The sequence below is a fragment of the Eretmochelys imbricata genome, chromosome 23 (genome assembly GCF_965152235.1).
Source record: "Eretmochelys imbricata isolate rEreImb1 chromosome 23, rEreImb1.hap1, whole genome shotgun sequence".
Taxonomy (NCBI): Eukaryota; Metazoa; Chordata; order Testudines; family Cheloniidae; genus Eretmochelys; species Eretmochelys imbricata.
In genome coordinates this window covers 14337161-14355812 of record NC_135594.1, presented here as the reverse complement: position 1 = coordinate 14355812, position 18652 = coordinate 14337161, and the positions used below count along the sequence as shown (strand labels likewise).

General features: G+C 59.2%; 2 protein-coding genes and 1 long non-coding RNA gene across 3 annotated transcripts; 1 reads left to right on the top strand and 2 right to left on the bottom strand.

Moving 5' to 3' along the window:
• The first annotated feature begins 6245 nt into the window (after positions 1–6245).
• Positions 6246–9680, top strand: RPS9 (ribosomal protein S9). Its single transcript, XM_077840495.1, has 5 exons — positions 6246–6295; positions 7297–7419; positions 7908–8030; positions 8163–8349; positions 9433–9680. The coding sequence occupies exons 2-5, from the start codon at positions 7323–7325 to the stop codon at positions 9608–9610; spliced, it is 585 nt and encodes a 194-aa protein (XP_077696621.1). The 5' UTR covers positions 6246–6295; positions 7297–7322; the 3' UTR covers positions 9611–9680.
• A 2532-nt stretch (positions 9681–12212) lies between these two features.
• On the bottom strand, positions 12213–12860 carry LOC144279052 (suppressor of cytokine signaling 3-like). Its single transcript, XM_077840488.1, has one exon. The coding sequence runs from the start codon at positions 12858–12860 to the stop codon at positions 12234–12236; it is 627 nt and encodes a 208-aa protein (XP_077696614.1). The 3' UTR covers positions 12213–12233.
• Positions 12861–12911: 51 nt separating this feature from the next.
• On the bottom strand, positions 12912–17693 carry LOC144279075 (uncharacterized). The gene is made up of 3 exons (XR_013348644.1): positions 17604–17693; positions 16062–16096; positions 12912–12945 (listed from the first exon to the last, which is right to left on the bottom strand). It is a non-coding gene; the product is annotated as an uncharacterized LOC144279075 (long non-coding RNA).
• Positions 17694–18652: the final 959 nt, after the last annotated feature.

Below are 18652 nucleotides of genomic sequence, written 5' to 3'. Positions count from 1 at the left end.
GGGGCGCGCCCGGTGGCTTTCACACATCCGACGGGACGAGGGGGACCCGGGCCAGAGGGCACCCCGGCTTCGCATCTCCGGGAAGATGGGCCGGCCTGGCCTGGGCTGCTACCGGGTTTTCATCCCGAAGCATCTTCCTTCCTTCCTCCGCCTCAGGGCCCCCAGGGGAAGGAGGGAAGGGGCCAATCCGCCCAGCGGAGGGCTGGCGGGGGCCAAGCGATAGGAAGGATCAGGCACGGGCTATGCCCATGCCAACAATAGAGTGGGGGGAGAAGAATTGGGGAGGGTGGGATGCAGGGCGGAAAGGAAGACTGGGGCGGGGGAGGGGAGATCCCGGCCGACGTCTGGGTTTCCCCCCCTTTTCCAGGGATGGGGGGGGGGCGGGGAAGTGGATGAGGGGGGGAAGGGGAGAAGAAAAGGAGGATCAAATCCAATGGGAGGCTGGCTGATTTCGGCATCCGCCTGGCTGGGGAGCGGGGCTGCTGGAATTGATGGAGACAAGACCCACCCCCTTCGGACAGACCCCCCCCCCCAGTCACCTCCGGGCTCGCTGATTGGGCCCAGGAGCTGTCCGTCAGGGCCAGAAGCCCAAAGAAAGGAGAGAGGAAGGGAGAGGGGGGAGGGCGGAGAGATGCAGGAGATGGAGGGGGGGAGCGTCTCCATGGTTACCTTCTCCCTGGTACCAGCCTCAGCAGCACTGGGGCACTGTGGGAGAGGGATGGGGAGGGAAGGCGTGTGTGTGTTGGGGGGGGTATTTTGGGGAGAGGGTGGAGTTTGGGGGTGCAGGGTGTTGGGGGGAGCCGCCGGGGGATTCCCCAAGCCAGAGTGTGGGGAGAGAGCTGGGTGGAGGTGTCATGCGCAAACACACGCAGTGTCACATACACAATGGGCCACACACACACACACAAACATACACGGCTCGCACACACCCTGACAGTGTCAGATACACACACGGCTCACACACACCCTGACTGTCACACACACACAGCTCGCACGCACCCTGTCACACACACACGGCTCACACACACTCTGACAGTGTCACATACACATGGCTCGCACACACCCTGACAGTGTCAGATACACACATGGCTCGCACACACACTGACAGTGTCATGCACACACCCCCTGACAGTGTCACATACACACATGGCTCATGCACACACACTGACAGTGTCACACACACATCGCTCGCACACACACTGACAGTGTCAGATACACAAACGGCTCACACACACCCTGACTGTCACACACACATGGCTCACACACACCCTGACTGTCACACACACATGGCTCACACACACCCTGACAGTGTCACATACACACATGGCTCATGCACACACACTGACAGTGTCACACACACATGGCTTGCACACACACAGCTCATACACACCCTGTCACACACACATGGCTTGCACACACACTGACTGTCACACATATGTGGCTCACACACACTCACAGTATCACACACACCCAGCTTGCATGCACACACTGACTGTCACACAGACACACCCAGCTCGTACACACACTGACAGAGTCACACACACACACACAGCTTGTACACATCCCAACAGTGTCACACACACAGTTCATACACACCCTGACAGTGTCACACACACATGCCTCATACACTCACTAAGCGCTACACACACTTGGCTCATACACACCCAGAGTGCCACGCAGGCGGCTCATACACACACTGACACCCTCACACGCAGACATGTCCATGTGATGTCTCATACACACACAGAGTGTCACACACACATCCTGGCTCCTGCATACTCACAAGGCCCCCCCCACACACAGCGTCACACACACACACAGAGTTTCACACACCCACACAGTCTCTCTCTCCCTTTCACAGAGAATCACACACACACGTGAAGTTTCACGTACCCATAGTCTCTCTCTCTCTCTTTCACACACACACCAAGTCTAAAACACAAACACACACACAGTGTATCACACTAGCTAAGCAAGGGGCCTCCAAATGCCCCTGAAAACAGGGCACCCTCCTTGAGTGGGTGTGTTTCCAGGGTGGGGTGGGGGGGCACCAGGCTCGGTTCTTGGACATGTTTATTATCAATGACCCGGGAGCAAACAGAGCACCCCGTGCCGATAACGCCAACGACCCGCTGATGGGGGCTGCGGTAAATGCCGCCGAGGACAGGCCACCGAGACAGAGCGACCAGGATCGCTGGGGGCACGCAAAAAACATGCACTGGGCTTCGGTGAAATGCAGAGTCCTCTGCCCAGGAGCAAGGAACCAAGGCCCGTGCTATTGGACTGGACGGGGACTCGGTGCCAGGACGCGGCATCTGGAAAAGATCTGGGGTCTTGTTGGAGAATCAGCTGACCACACGGGCACTACGGCCCAAAGGGGTAAGGCCAGCTGGGGGTGCACAAACAGGGGGATCTCGAAGAGTTTATTTCACCTCTGGGTTTGGCCTTGGTGCGACCGCGGCTGGACTCCAGGAAGGGCGGTGCTCAGTCGATAGGGCCCTATCAAATTCACGACCATGGAAAACATGGCATGGACCGTGAAATCTGGTCTCCCCCGTGAAATCGGTACAGCATAAGGTAATATGAGATTTCACGGGGGAGACCAGCGTTTCTCCAGCTGGGGGGCCTGAGACAAAAGGGGGTCATGGGGAGGGGTCACAAGGTTATTGTAGGGGGGTGACGTTATCGCCACCCTTACTTCTGCGCAGCCTTCAGAGCTGGGTGGCCGGACAGCAGCAGCTGCTGGCTGAGGGCCCAGCTCTGAAGGCAGGGCTGCTGTCAGCAGCAGCGCAGAAGTAAGGGTAGCCAGTACCGCGGCCCCCCTACAATCACCTTGCGACCCCCCTTTTGGGTCAGGACCCCTACAATTACACCAGCATGACAGTTCAGAGTTGAATACCTGAACTCACGACATTTACAATTTTTAAAATCCTATGACCCATGAAATTGACCAACATGGACCATGAATTTGGTAGGGCCCCATCAATCGGCGAGGGGGCCAGAGAAGAGTTCTCTCATGTGGGGAACAAATATTTAATCACGGGCTCCTCAGCCTGGCAAGGGATGGTTGGAGCCTGATCCCACGGCTGGAGGTTGGAGCTAGACGCATTCAGATGGCAAATCGGGGCCGGGTTTTGAAGAGGGAGGGGAAGTTACCAAGGGGCCTGGTGGATTCTCCTGCCCCGGCAATTACTCAGCCCAGGTGGCTGGTTTTGGGGATCTGCTCTCGTCAACCGGGAATGAATTCAGGGCAGCACCCTGGGTGGGGTCATACAGGAGGTCAAATAAGCTGATCGCAAGGGTCCCTGCTGGCCATGAATCTATGAACCTAGGAATCATGGCATCAGACACACACACACAGCCACCCACACCCCCCCCCCAACACAGCCAGGCAGGGGCGGAGGGCGCAGTCCCAGGCCGGTAGTCATCCTGGTTGGGGGCGCAAGATGTGTTGGGTGCAGTTGAAAACCACCCCCCACGTGCACACACACACAGGGAACCAGCACCGAATGTGAGCAAACATCTCTCATGCATCCAGCACCCCTATGCTGGGATCCCCCCTCATCCCACAGCCCCCCCCACCCGCTGGGATCCCCCCTTCCCTCCCCTCCCAGCCCCCTCCCCTGCTGGGTTCCCCCTCCACCCCACAGCCCCTCCACTGGGATCCCACTCCCCTCCACACCACAGCCCCCCTCTGCTGGGATCCCACTTTGCACCCCTGGCCTCTATCACAGCCCCCCACCCCGCGATGCTGAGTGGGTAGCATAGAACCCACAGCCCCACTGCTCAGCCCCGCCAGGGGATCGCTGAGAGACCCCGGGGAGCTGAGTCAGTTTCTAGATGGGGCACAGGCGGGGGGGGGGAGCTGAGAGGAATGTGATGTCATCATTGTCACAGACAGACAGACTCGCGTGCGCACACAGTCTAGACACACACACCCCCAACCACACAGACACACACAACCCCAGCCACACACACACAAATACACAGAACCCCAACCACATAGACACACAGACATCCCCACCACACAGACACACCCACCCACAACCACACAGATACACAACCCCAACCATACACACACACACACAACCCCAAACACAGACAAGCCCAAACACACAGATATAACCCCAAACACGCAGAAATATAGAAACAACCCCAAACACAGAGATCCAACCCCAAACACACAGACACTTTCATACGCACAGACAATCCCAAATATACATGCCAAACACAAACACACAGACACTCACACAACCCCACATACTCATGCACACATGCACAAACAACCCCAAACACACACACATGTGTATGCATGCACCTACAACCCCAAATACACACCCAGAGACACACACAAACACACACAGATGCACCCACACAGACCCGAGTGTGCACAGCCACAGAGATGCCCCCACACACAGCCACAAACATTCCCACACACATAGGAGACACACAAACTCCGCCCCCCTCACCCCAAGTGCGCATGAAGAAAACAGCCGCCACAAACACCCGTCCCCCCTCACACACAGCCACTCCCCCACACTGACTGCACACAGACAAATACCACCTGCTACTGCCTGTCTGCATCTCACTCGTCTCTGGGCAGGGCAGTGGGGGGTCTAGTGGTTAGAGCAGGGGGACTGGGGGTCCAGACTCCTGGGTTCTATACCTGGCTCTGGGAGGGGAGTGGTGTCTTGTGGTTAGAGCAAGGGGGCTGGGGATTCAGCACAGTCGGCTTCTCACACAAATACCAGGTTAGGAGAAAAACACCCAGTAAATCAGCAGCTTAATTCTCTGCCATTTGCGGTGGCTGGGCACTTTACAGCTTTCCCAATGAAAAGGGAGATTTACAGGCTCCCGGCTCAGCCTGGGCCACCAGCCACGGGCTGTGTCTGGGATGGGGGAGCGGGCCAAGGGGAACCGGCCAGACCTCAAAGGGCTACAGACACATGGCCCTTCAGACTAGTCACCCCTGACTGCAGCGGGGGCAGGGCTGGGTTCTGATCTCAGCTAGACCAGTATAAAATCCACGCAATCAGACCCAGGCCTGGGACGGGAGGATTCGTTAACATTATTCTCTCCACTCCAGTTCCACTGTCCATTTCCATTGAGATGGTCCCTCTACCCCCTCCTTTCTGCTGCCTTTTTCCTCCTGCTCTTTTTCCTCCTAAACTTCCCCTAAGACAGACCCAAACCCTGCGAAAGGTTTGGCGTGAGATGGGGGGGATCCGGTGCTTGCAACCCCTCTCTTCCTTTTATCATACACTCAACAGCTTCCAACGTTTTCTTTGGAACTTGATCTCAATCCCACCCCAAGGGTGGCCATGCCAAGGTCCCCACCACACGCTGGGCACCTCCCATGTGATGCCAGGCGCTCTGGCCTCCCACCGGCTGTGGCTCATACTGGGTGGAGCAAGTCTACGATCTACAGGCCATGGTCGGTTGGCAACTAAAATAAACCAGCCTGGACGCATCACACCCCCAGTATCAGACTGCCCCAAGTGCGCCGAGCACCAATTAATTCAAGCAAGGTCCATATGCAATGCCCACCGAAATCAGGGGGGAAACGCCCACTGATGGGTCAGTTCTCCAGCCGGTGACTTCCCTGGAGCTAGGCCGATTTATGCCAGCCAGGGACCTGGTCCCACGGGTCGTGCTCTGGTTTATGAGGTCTCACCCTGCTCCCACTGAATCTAGAGCAAAACCCCTGTGGGTTTCATGGGGGGGGCAGGACTAGCCCCAGTCTGGGGAGTGACGCACGGGCCATACAGAGGCTGCGTTATCTAGGGAATCATTTCCCAAACAAGGGGTCCCAACCCACCAGTGGGTCGCAGGGAGATTCTAGATGGGTTGCCTTAGTGAAGGGAAGGGGGTTCACCCCCACACAGCAATGGCGGCCGCTCCCCCCTGGGACGGGAGGAGGGTTCACCCCCCCCACAGCAATGGCGGCCGCTCCCCACTGGGACGGGAAGGGGGTTCACCCCCACACAGCAATGGCGGCCGCTCCCCCCTGGGACGGGAGGAGGGTTCACCCCCACACAGCAATGGCCACCCCCAGCCACTCTCCCACGCGCGTACGACCCTCTAGGAGTCTCTCTCTATGACCCCGGGAGCATTCAGTCATTGGCCAGCGGGTGGCGCGAGGCACCGCCCTCCATTGGTCATCGGGGCCCGGCGGCGCCCGGCCATTGGTTAACGCTTCGGAGGGCGGAGCCTTTCCCGTGCCCTATATAAGGCAGCCCCCGGCTACGCCGCTCTCTTTTTTTTCATCCGCCATCGCTGTGGCTGTTCGTGTGAGGTGAGGCCAGGGCGGGGCGCGCTGGGCCGGGGACGGGTGGCCGCAGAGGGGAGGAGGGCCGGGCCGGGCCGAGGGGGCGAGCGCGCGGCAGAAGGCGGGCGCGCGGGGCTCTCTGCGGGGCCGGCGCGCATGCGCAGAGGCGGCCGGCGCGCTAGCGACACGGGCGCGTGCGGCCCCTGGGCCTGGCGCGCGCTGCTCCTGCAGCGGGAGGGGTTTGCAAGGGGGGAGGGGCACAGCACGTGGCCCGGGAGGCTCCTTCCCCCAGCCCCGTGCATTGTGGGGGCGGGATTCGTCTCCCCCCCCCCCCCCCGCACCCCCCCCGCCTGGTGCAGCGGGGTCGGACAAGTGGCTCCCCCTGTTGTGCCTCAGTTTCCCCACCTGCAAAGCGCCCGGAGCGCTGCGGGGTTCTCGCAAACAGGGCTGCGAAGGAGAGACCAGCTGCGCCCGAGCCGAAGCTGCCCCCGTGCCGGCCCCCAGGGCACCCCCTACACACCCCCCAGATGCCCCTGTCGCTTCCAGCCTTGCTGCGGGCTGGCCCGCAGCGCCTCCCTCTTCACCCCGGCACGGCAGGGGCCCTGGGCTCTGCTGGCTGCAGGGGCCTGGCAGCCCTGGGGCCCCTGTCCTCGTGCATGGTGTCACCCTTGCCCCTGATTCCTGTAACGAGGGTTGGGTCCGCGGCACCGTGCAGTAGGTTGTGTAACTGCTGCGCTTGGTGCTGTACAGATCCCCAACAAAGACTCCCCCTCCTAGGGCTTGTGGGTCCCAGCTTCATAGCTTTGCTGACTTCATTGCACCCACCACGGGCTCCTGCAATCCCCCACCCTTATGCCAGGGGCTGTATGTGCCACCTTCTCCAAACGAGTGTCCTGGTCTGACAGCCTGTCCTGGTCTGACAGCCGTTCCCTCCCGGGAAAGGCTGCACCCTGGGTTTGTGGGGTGGCTGGGGATGCAGCAGAATTGTCCTGTCTCTTCCTAGCTCATTCCCTCTGCCTCTCCCGCAGGGCCGGAGCCCACAGCCTTGGTCGCGATGCCCGTTGCCAGGAGCTGGGTGTGCCGGAAGACCTATGTCACCCCCCGGCGCCCCTTTGAGAAATCCCGCCTCGACCAGGAGCTGAAGCTCATTGGTGAGTTTTGGGGGTGGGGTGGGGGGGAATCAGGCTGGTGCCTGGCTGGAGCTTAGCAGGAGGCACTGTGCTGTGGGGGGGGGCTCATAGGGGGCACTGCTCCAGGGAGTGGGTCAAGGGTGCTCTCCCTTGGCAGTCAGGGCTGGCCCTGGGGCTACATTAGGGGGTGCTGGGCTGCAGGAAGCAGGGTGGGGGGGCTCAGCAGGGGGCGCTCTCACTCGCAGTCAGGGCTGGCACTAGGGTGTTAGATGCACCCTAGTGCCAGCCCTGTGTTAGATGCAGCATTAATGGCCCAGTGATTTGTTTTCTGATCTTTAGGAGATTTAACCCCATTAAGCCAGGTAATATTCAACCTGCTGCCTCTCTAGTCAGTAGGATGCAGTCCTGAACTGTGTCCCAGTGCCTGGTGAGGGGTCCCCCATATAACCAGCCCCTGCGCCCCACCCCAGAAGTGGCTGCCTGTTGGTAACAGCTCTGCTCCTCCCCAGGTGAATACGGGCTGCGGAACAAGCGTGAGGTTTGGCGGGTGAAGTTCACCCTGGCCAAGATCCGCAAGGCGGCCCGTGAGCTGCTCACGCTGGATGAGAAGGACCCCAAGCGCCTCTTTGAAGGTAGGGGGGCAGGATATGGGGGGTGACATGGTGGGGGGTGCTGGGAGCTGGTCCCAGTGGATGTCTGAAGTTGGGAGGGGAAGGGGCAGGGTCCCTGGGATCTGACTCCTGTCTCACCCCCCCCCCCCCCAGGCAATGCCCTGCTGCGACGGCTGGTGCGCATCGGGGTGCTGGATGAGGGCAAGATGAAGCTGGATTATATCCTGGGCCTCAAGATTGAGGATTTCCTGGAGCGGCGCCTCCAGACCCAGGTCTTCAAGCTGGGGCTGGCCAAGTCCATCCACCATGCCCGGGTGCTGATCCGCCAGAGGCACATCCGGTAGGGCAGCCGTGTGCCACGCTCTGTGTGTATGGGGGGGTGGGGGAGTCTAGTGGGTTACATCAGGGGTGAGGGCTGAGAGCCAGGACTCCTGGGTTCTCTTCCCTGGCTCTGGGAGGGGAGGGTCTAGTAGTGGGTTACAGTAGGGGTGGGGGCTGGGAGCCAGGACTCCTGGGTTCAGTTATTGACTCTGCCACCTGGACCTGCTGGTTCGCTGGGGTGGTATCTCCCCCGGCTGGTGAGTTCGTGAGGAGGGGCCATGTGGCAGGCAGGTCAGTGGCCCCGTTCTCGGTGATTGACCCTGCCAAGGACCCAGGGCAAAGCTGATCCCAAGGACGTGGGGAGTTTGGCTGTTGCTCCGACCCTCCCCGTGCTAAAGCTTTGCTCTTGCTGTGTTGTGTAGCCCTCCTGGATGAGCCTGTGAGGTGCATGGAGCCCCCTGCCCAGAGGGGCAGGCTCTGGCCTGGGGAACCCCCCGGTTGGTCTAACCCTGCACTCCAGGTAGTGGGCGGTAGGGCCGCCCATGTCGGCAAGGCTCACTGCGGCAGAGCCGTACACCTTGCGAAGGGCCAGGCCGTTCCACCAGCCCCCTGCGCTTGGGGCTGCTGCAAAGGTAACGAGCCACCGCCTGCTCCGTGCCCCACACTGGGAGGGGTCTGCCAATGGAGATTGGATCCCAGGGCTACCTGGGAATGGAGCTTGGTTCAGTGGGACCTGGTTCTGATCTCGGCTCCCCTGGTGTCAATCTGGAGTCACTCCTCTTTTGCAGTGGGAATAGGGCTGGCTTCTGATCGCTGCTCCCCTAGCATCAATCCAGAGGGTCACCCCTTTTCTTTGGACTCTGGATTCACACCTGGTAACAGCAGGAGCTGGCTTGGAGCGTGAGGTGGAGGGGACTGGGAATCTAGGAGCAGCTGATGTGCAGCTGGCTCTGGGGAGTGTCTGGGAGGAGCTAAGAGATGGCGAAGGGGTGGAGCATTTTCCCCAGGGGTTGCATGTTAAATCCTGAGGGGTCCCGTTGCCCCAGAGCACTGTGGGTAGGTGGCTTCCTGTGCCTGCCCTCACCCCTCTCCCTTTCCCCAGTGTGCGGAAGCAGGTCGTGAACATCCCATCCTTCATCGTGCGCCTGGACTCGCAGAAGCACATCGACTTCTCGCTGCGCTCGCCCTATGGGGGCGGCCGGCCTGGCCGTGTCAAGAGGAAGAACGCCAAGAAGGGGCAGGGTGGCGCCGGTGGGGCGGATGAGGAAGAGGAGGATTAAAGGCCTGGGCGGCTCCCCTTGCTGGGCAGCCTGCATTGCTGTATCTCTCAATAAACCAGTTTGGAGTGGAGCTTGTACTGGAGCTGAACTGGACTCCCCCCGCCCTGGGATTGGGCTGTTAGTGGGGTCCTTGCATTGGGGCATCAGGGCTGCTGGACCCCAGCCTCACAGCAAATGCTCAGACCTCTCTTGTGCCTCACTTGGGGGGTGGGGGAGGGCTCTGGGCTGTGAGCGGGAGGCCCTTTGCAGTGTCTCCTGGGCTCTGCAGCAGGCAGTTTCCCCAGCTTGTTCTGTCTGGAAGTGAGCCCTGTCCTGCCTGCTGCTTGCCCTTCCCCCCCTGCAGGCTGCACCGGCCCTTGGAAATAAAACTGGGGCATGGACCTGCTGCCTGTTTCCACACTGGGGGTGTGGTTGGGTTGGAGGGTTAACCCTGATCAGTGGCTGGCTGATGCTAATGGGGGTGGAGGCTACTCCCAGGGAGGGGCAGGAAGGGGAAGTAGCTGGGGCCTGTGTCACAAAGGCCATAGGGCCCAGTTCAGTATGGCTGGGCCCTCCCTCTCCCTGCCCCCCAGCTCAACACTGGGGGAGGAGCTTGGCCTGTTTGTGCCCTGGGCTGGGTTCTCCAGGTGCTGGCTGCTTCAGGGACATTTCTAGGATGCCTCTGTTCTGGGGTTAGACTGGGGCATTTGGGGGGGGGGGTGAAGAGGAGTACCCCTCCCTCACACTGAATGGTCCCCTGGGTCCTAGCCCCTCTGGCCCAATGCTGCCCCAGCCAAGCTTGGGGGTGGGGTGGGGGGAGAGATGTGCTGGGGTCTGGGCACATGGGTAGGAGGTGTGCCATGGCCTTGGGGGCTTCAAGAAGAGGGGAAAGGCCCATTCTCTGAGGGACTTGAGGTGGGACCCCTGCCCTGCTGTTTCTTGCCTCATGGCACTGGGGGATGCCAGGCTGCTGTCAGCTAGACCTCACTCCCCTCGTATTGTGCCAGAAGCTGGCAGTGGGCACACCAGGATGGATCAGTGGGTGGTCACCTGTTGTGTTCATTCCCTGGGGGGCACCTGGCCCTGGCAGAAGTTAGGGTCCAGGGGTAGCTGGACCTTTGGTCTGACCCAGTCTGGCTGCTCTTCGCTCACCCCAGGAGTCCTCCTGGCCTGAGAAGGGGGCTGGGGCCCCTGCCTGGCTGAGAAGCAAAGGGGGCAGCAAGCAACTGGCTGGACGGTGGCTTTATGGGGGGGCTGGTTAAGGAGAAGGGGGTGAGACCTGCCCTGTCCCCAGCACCTGGCGCTGTATCACCTGGGGGAGCCCCACCCCCCAGAGGGAGGTGGGTCCAGGGCTGGAACCTGCTGGGAAATGAAGGTGAAAGGCTGGAGCTGGGCCAGGGATGGGAAAGGGGGGGTTGGGGGAACAGCCCTGGGCTGTAATAACTGGCACAGTGCAGCTGGGGGCCCCCCCCACGCCGGCCCCTTGACCCTCAGCCCAGCTGCTGGGGGAAACGAAAGCCGGAGGGGGGGGAAGCAGCTGGGTTTTTTCCTGAACCGTGGAGCGACTTTCAGTAACTTTGCTCCCCTGAGTCAGCGGATGTGGTGCCAAGAGCCTTACGGGAACAGCCGGGCGCGGAAGGGGGTCAGGACGGGGTCAACTCTAGATGCAGCAGCCCCTGGGGTGGGGCCCGGGGGGGCTGTTTACAGGAGGATCCCTCAACCAGCCCTGAGCTGCAGCCACTGCTCCGGGGGGCACCAGCCCGGCTCTGGTCCCAGGCCTGGGTCTTGGCTGGCTCATGGGGCTTTTCCCTCTTGGGGTGTGGGGGCTCTGAGGGGCTGCCCCTGTATCCCCCGGGTCCCAGGCATCCCCAAAGCAGTGGCGGGAGGCAGGGTGCAGCAGACCGAGGTTTATTCTGTCCCGATGCAGCGGTACAAGCCCACGGCCCAGCCCGGCTGGTAGTGACGGGGCCACGAGCGCTCCTGGGGGGAAGACGAGGTCCGTGAGGTTGGCGGGACGCCCTCCAGGGGATGAGGTGGGAGCCCCAACACGGGGCCACGGTCCGCTCTGGCTCCTCTGGCTATAGGTGGGATGTAGACCCCATGCCCTCCCCAGAGCTGGGGAGAGAACCCAGGAGTCCTGGCTCCTAGTCCCCGCCCTCCAATCGCTAGATTCTGCTCCCCAGAGTTAGAGAGAGAACCCAGGAGTCCTGGCTTCCAGTCCCCACCAATTCCTGTGTCCCCCTCCCAGTTCTTATCCTGGGTCGCAGCCCTGGCCCAAAGAGCCCCATCCACTCCAGGCCTTTCTCCCCCTCCAGTCCCGTCTCTCCCACACGCCGGAGCTGCCAGGGGGCTGATGCCAGTCTGCCCCCCCCCCCACCCCCGGTCTCTCCCAACCCTGTGGTGCTGGGTTTTCCACAGGGTGTGGGGTACAGGCCCCTTCCCTGGTCTTCCTCCCGCTGCGCTGGAAATACCGGGGGTGTCCCAGAGGGGGTCCTGCTCTGGGGTTTCCTCCCCTGCCCCACCTGTTACGGGAGGCTCCCTGGACCCCCCCCACCGCCTCCCCTGAGCGTTGGGGGGGCGTCCCCCCTCGCTCCTCTCCCCTCCCGCTGGGCCGACAGTTCGGTAGGGCCTGGGGCGTGGCCCCCTAGCAGCGCAGGGAGTTGCGCAGGGCCCGGGGCACGGGCAGCCCCTCCAGATCGGGCCCCCCCGTCCCTGCCCGGACGCTGGCCCGCACGGCCCGCCGGCACAGCTCCTGCAGCGAGGCCACCTTGCAGCGCAGCGGGCGGGCCAGGGCCAGGGGCTCGGGGCGGCTGCCCCGGGCCTCCAGGTAGCAGGGGGCCCCCGGGTGCCCGGCCCGCCCCAGGTAGTGCTCTACCAGCTGCACCACGCAGGCGAAGGCGGGCGGGCCGGGGGCCCCCGGCTGGGTCTCCAGGTGGAAGGCGGCCCCCCGCTGCTGGATGCGCAGGTTGGTGATGCCGGCCCCGGTGCGGAGGCTGAGGGTGAAGAGGTGCCGGGGGTCGGAGGAGTCGCGGACCAGGAAAGCCCCCGGCGGGTGGGGGCTCAGCAGCCGCTTGGCCTCCGCCCCCGACAGGCTGCCCCAGTAGAAGCCGCTGGCCTCCAGCCGCTCCAGCGCCGTCTCCACCCGCTCGAAGTCCCCGCAGAAGCTCCGGTAGCGGTAGGACGGGCCGGGGGGCCGCGGGGCGGGGGGCCGGCTCATGGCGGCCGGGGGGTCCGGGCAGCAGCGCACGCAGGGCCAACACAGCGGGACCATCGCGCTGCCCAGGCCGGATTCTCCTCCCCCCCCCGCCCACCCCGCTGAGTCCTCCGGCTCACCGGGGTCCCTCCCGCGGGATCATCTGTGGAGAGAAGGGGGGAGGGGGGTCAATGGAAAGGGGGGGGGTGGGGAGCCCGGGGTTGCGGGTCGGGAGTGAGGGGCGTCTCAGGGCAGGTACCTGCAAGGTCTCGCACAGAATCCAACACGGGCTATTAACGCTCCCCACGATCTAACGACCCTGGGGCTGGGGAGAGAACCCAGGAGTCCTGGCCCCCAGCCCGCCCCGCTCTAATCACTAGACCCCACTCCCCTCCCAGAGTCGGGGAGAGAACCCAGAAGTCCTGGCCCCCAGCCCCCCCCCCCCGCTCTAATCACTTGACCCCACTCCCCTCCCAGAGTCGGGGAGAGAACCCAGGAGTCCTGGCCCCCAGCCCCCACTGCTCTTACCACTAGACCCCACTCCCTTCCCAGAGTCGGGGAGAGAACCCAGGAGTCCTGGCCCCCAGCCCCCACTGCTCTTACCACTAGACCCCACTCCCCTCCCAGAGTCGGGGAGAGAACCCAGGAGTCCTGGCCCCCAGCCCCCACTGCTCTTACCACTAGACCCCACTCCCTTCCCAGAGTCGGGGAGAGAACCCAGGAGTCCTGGCTCCCAGCCCCCCTTCTCTAACCAGTCTAGTATTGGAATCACCTCCAGGTGTCGAGGGGTGTGTGTACACTTGTGTGCTGGGATTTCTGTGCAGGACACACACACACACAGCGACAAAGGTGCACACAAGCGGGCTCAGACACACATGTACCCCACAGAAACATACCCTTAGAGTCACCTACAACGTCCACCCCACACACACACACACACACACACACGCGTACACAAACGTCACACTGTGGCCAGCCAGCAACACACAGCAAACTGCACCCCATACAGTTACACACAAACACACACAAAACATACACACACTCACTCCCAGAAGCACCTCTGCATACCAGGGATACACACACCTAATCACACCCCACAGAAGGACATACCTAAAAAGCTATGGTGTGTGGGTGCGCGCCTGCCGCCCCGTGCTGGAGGGGATGAGCTCTGCGCTGTGTGTGTTTGTATACACACCATACCCTTAAGACGCACCCACAAAATATACACACAAACAAACCACCCCCACATCCACACACTTATAACACACGCCTCAGAAACCCCATCGCAGATCTACACACGCAACGTATTATTCCATATAATTATACACACACACTGAAAACACACCTGTGCAAACACAAGCATTCACAACAACCCATACACACACCCTCTCACACACGTATAACATACAAATGCACACAGATATGGTAAACACAAAGAGAAATGTATATCTCCTGTATGTCTGGTTTCTTTGTGTACATTATACACAAAGCATGAGAGGCATAAACACACACACACAATATACACACACAGAGAGGAGTGTGTGGAACACACTCATGGACAAAACGTGTACATTCACACCAACAAAATATGCAAACATACTCATAACATATACAAACAAAATGTACACCCACCCACTCAATCCTCCCCTTACAAAATGTACACACACAATCCTCCCCTCCCCACACAAGATGTACACATGCACGCACACACAATGTACACACACGCTATCCTCATACAAAATGTACACACAGTACACACACACTCCTCCCCGCACAAAATGTACACTCTCACACACACAGTGTATACACTCACACACATACAAAATGTACACACTCACACAATCCTCCCCACTCAAAATGTACACACACATACAAAATGTACACACACACACCTCCCCACACAAAATTTACGTACACACACACACACACACAATCCTTCCCACACAAAATGTACACACACACCTCCCCACACAAAATTTACGTACACACACACACACACACAATCCTTCCCACACAAAATGTACACACACATACAAAATGTACACACACACACCTCCCCACACAAAATTTACGTACACACACACACACACACACACACACAATCCTCCCCACACAAAACGTACACACACATACAAAATGTACACACACACACCTCCCCACACAAAATTTACGTACACACACACACACACAATCCTCCCCACACAAAACGTACACACACATACAAAATGTACACACACACACAATCCTCCCCACACAAAATATACACACACATACAAAATGTACACACACATACAAAATGTACACACACACACCTCCCCACACAAAATTTACGTACACACACACACACACAATCCTCCCCACACAAAACGTACACACACATACAAAATGTACACACACACACAATCCTCCCCACACAAAATATACACACACATACAAAATGTACACACACACACAATCCTCCCCACACAAAATGTACACACACATACAAAATGTACACACACACACAATCCTCCCCACACAAAATATACACACACATACAAAATGTACACACACATACAAAATGTACACACACACACAATCCTCCCCACACAAAATGTACACACACATACAAAATGTACACACACACACAATCCTCCCCACACAAAATGTACACACACACACCTCCCCACACAAAATTTACGTACACACACACACACACAATCCTCCCCACACAAAACGTACACACACATACAAAATGTACACACACACACAATCCTCCCCACTCAAAATGTACACACACACACAATCCTCCCCACTCAAAATGTACACACACATACAAAATGTACACACACACACAATCCTCCCCACACAAAATGTACATACACATACAAAATGTACACACACACACAATCCTCCCCACACAAAATGTACACACACACACAATCCTCCCCACTCAAAATGTACACACACATACAAAATGTACACACACACACCTCCCCACACAAAATTTACGTACACACACACACACACACAATCCTCCCCACTCAAAATGTACACACACACACAATCCTCCCCACACAAAATGTACACACACACAGAGACAGACACACACCCCACCACAAACTCTTCTGCTCTCTGCCTGCCGCTGCCCCAGCCCAGCAGCCCCAGGGAACAGGGAGCAAATCCCACTTTGTCTGTGTGTGTGTGTGGGGGGGGGAAAGGGGAACAAACATTTTAAGGCTGCGCCAAATTCACTCCCTGCTCCAACTTCCTCCAGGAAACCCTGAGGCTGGAACAAACCTCCAGCTCCGGGGGAACAGGAACTCTTGTTGGGCCTAAAAAACAAGAAACCCGGCGGGTAGATTATTTCAAACCAAGCTCTTATAAAAAACCTGACCCTATGAAATGAACGAAGGGCCTGAGCTGCGTCGTGCTCCACGAAATCGGGGAGCCCAGTTCTGGGAACCCTTTTCCTAAGGCTCATGCAAACCCTCCCGGATCAAAGCCTCGAGCCTGGCACAGATTTCCTCACCCGCTTGGATTTGTCCCATTGATTGCAGTGAAACACACTCCCGCACGTCACTTCTTTGGATGTACCGGGGCCCAGAGCCAGTGTGACGGGCACCCGCGGCCCGGGCATCCCAGTGTGAGCCCAAGTAACTACACTAAATGTCAAAAAACCCAACCCGTCAACTGGCCCCAGCTAGCAAGTGTGAAAAACCGTGACGGGGTGGAAGGTAACAGGTGGGGATATTAGACAAAGCCCTGAATATCGGCATGGTCCTTATAAAATCGAGACATCCAGTCCCCCATAACCCCAAATAACTAACCTAAAACCAATGTTAAAAAAACCCCAAACCAGCCTAGAAACTGACCCCAAATAACTAACCTAAAACCAATATTAACCCCCCTACCCCCAACCAGCCCAGAAACTGATCCCAAATAACTAACCTAAAACCAATGTTAACCCCCCACAAACCAGCCTGGAAACTGACCCCAAATAACTAACCTAAAACCAATGTTAACCCCCCCACCCCCAAAGCAGCCCAGAAACTGATCCCAAATAACTAACCTAAGACCAATATTAACCCCCCACAAACCAGCCTGGAAACTGACCCCAAATAACTAACCTAAAACCAATGTTAACCCCCCCCACCCCCAAAGCAGCCCAGAAACTGACCCCAAATAACTAACTTAAAACCAATGTTAACCCCCCCACCCCCAAACCAGCCCAGAAACTGACCCCAAATAACTAACCTAAAACCAAGGTTAAAAAACAAACCCCAAGTGTAAACTGACCCCAAATCAGTGGGATATTAACAATTAACAATTAAGGAATGGCAGAATTAAAACAGTGGCAAAAAGAGACAGGTCAGGAGGGTGGGGGGGGGGGGGGGAAAGAGGACAAAAATTGCCCTTAAAAAAAACCAAAACCCCGTGAAAACTTTAAAATAATCCCTTTAAACCAGGCATTGGAAAGCTCTTCCTTCAAATCAACCAGCCCCCAATTTCTCCCAGGCAGGCCCCTTCTTAATGAGGATTGTTGTTATCCTCATTAACAGCCCCAGCTCCTTGGAGCAGGGAGTTGGGTGTTGCTAAAAGTACCCTAAAGTCCCATTGTCTTGCCGGCTACTCTGCTCCATGGGTGACGGGGGGCAGGGGGCAGCGGGGCAAATTTGGGGGCAGTTGTGCCAGGGGTGCCCTAGGTCCAGGCCCCCCACCCCTGGGCAAAAAATAAAAACTACTTGCAAAATCCCCTGGTGGGTAGTTTTTGTGAGTGTCTGCCCACGGTCGCTCCCGCCCTCCCCCCCCCGCCCGAAATAATTGCCCGTTTTAACTCACCCCTTTCTGATCCCAAACCAGTCCAGATTGATGCGATTTCGCTCGCCGCCCGTGTAGACCTATTCTGGCGTGATGGGAAGGGAAGCTATTCCTGGAGTCCTCGCTGGGCAGGGGGGGGGGGGGGGGGGGGGGGAGGGAAACAAAGCAAATCAACTCCACTCCCCCAAGTCACAGGAAAGCCTCCCCCTTGGGGGGCACATCCTGGCCAGGCAGCCGGCCCCCCAATCTCCCGGGGGGGGGGAGGGAGCAGGGCCCCTGGAGAGGGGAGCTGCCGGGAAGCCGCGGTAGGCACCGCAGGGGGAAGGAGGAAAAACCACTTTCCCTTTCGCACAAGCAGGAGGCTTGGATGCTTTGGGAGTTGTGGGTCTGGGGCGGGGGGGTGGGGGCGGCACAGGAAAGGTCTTTCCCCCCCACCTCCCCCGCCCAGCCCGGCCCCTAATCTCGTCAATTTCACACCCCACCCCACCCCACCAATTCAGGCTGAAATTGACACGCGGCCAGAGTCTCTCCTGGCTGGACTGGGGAGGGGGGGGTGTATCCTGGGGTGGGGGTGGGGGGGTCTCATATTTATTTTTGTGAATGGGCCCCATCCCCATCCCATTGGCCACAGGGGGTGCTCGGGGCCGGCTGGCTGGGCTATGATTGGCAGGCGGAGCTGGGTTAACCCCCCCAGGCTCAGGGTGATTCCTGGAAGTGTGCAGGGCACTGTTGGTAAAAGGGAGGGGATGTTCGCCGTGGTCCCTCCCCCTCGCTGCCTGCACGGGGCTGAGGGACACCGGGGAGGGGGCAGGGCTGGCTTTCCTCCCCTTTCCCTCCTGGGGGGGGAGTCCCGTAACCCCCCGCCCCCGCCAAGAAACACACAGCCCAGGCGTTAACCCTTCCGCCCAAGCACAGGGGACGGTCACAGACCTTCCCAAAGGCTGGGAGCGGAGCTCACCCCCCCCTTCGGCTGCCCCTTCCCCCCCCCACTGTCCCCCCCGCTTCCCCCCTGCCCGCTCCCCTCTCCCACCTCCTTCCCCCCTCCTCCGTCTACCTCTTCCCTCCCTGCC

Coding starts and splice junctions, on each gene's coding strand:
- LOC144279052 (XM_077840488.1), bottom strand. CDS start 12,860: ATGGTCCCGCTGTGTTGGCCCTGCGTGCGCTGCTGCCCGGACCCCCCG.
- RPS9 (XM_077840495.1), top strand. CDS start 7,323: ATGCCCGTTGCCAGGAGCTGGGTGTGCCGGAAGACCTATGTCACCCCC. Junction 8,031..8,162: donor CCCCAAGCGCCTCTTTGAAG/GTAGGGGGGCAG, acceptor CCCCCCCCCCAG/GCAATGCCCTGCTGCGACGG. Junction 8,350..9,432: donor ATCCGCCAGAGGCACATCCG/GTAGGGCAGCCG, acceptor CCCTTTCCCCAG/TGTGCGGAAGCAGGTCGTGA.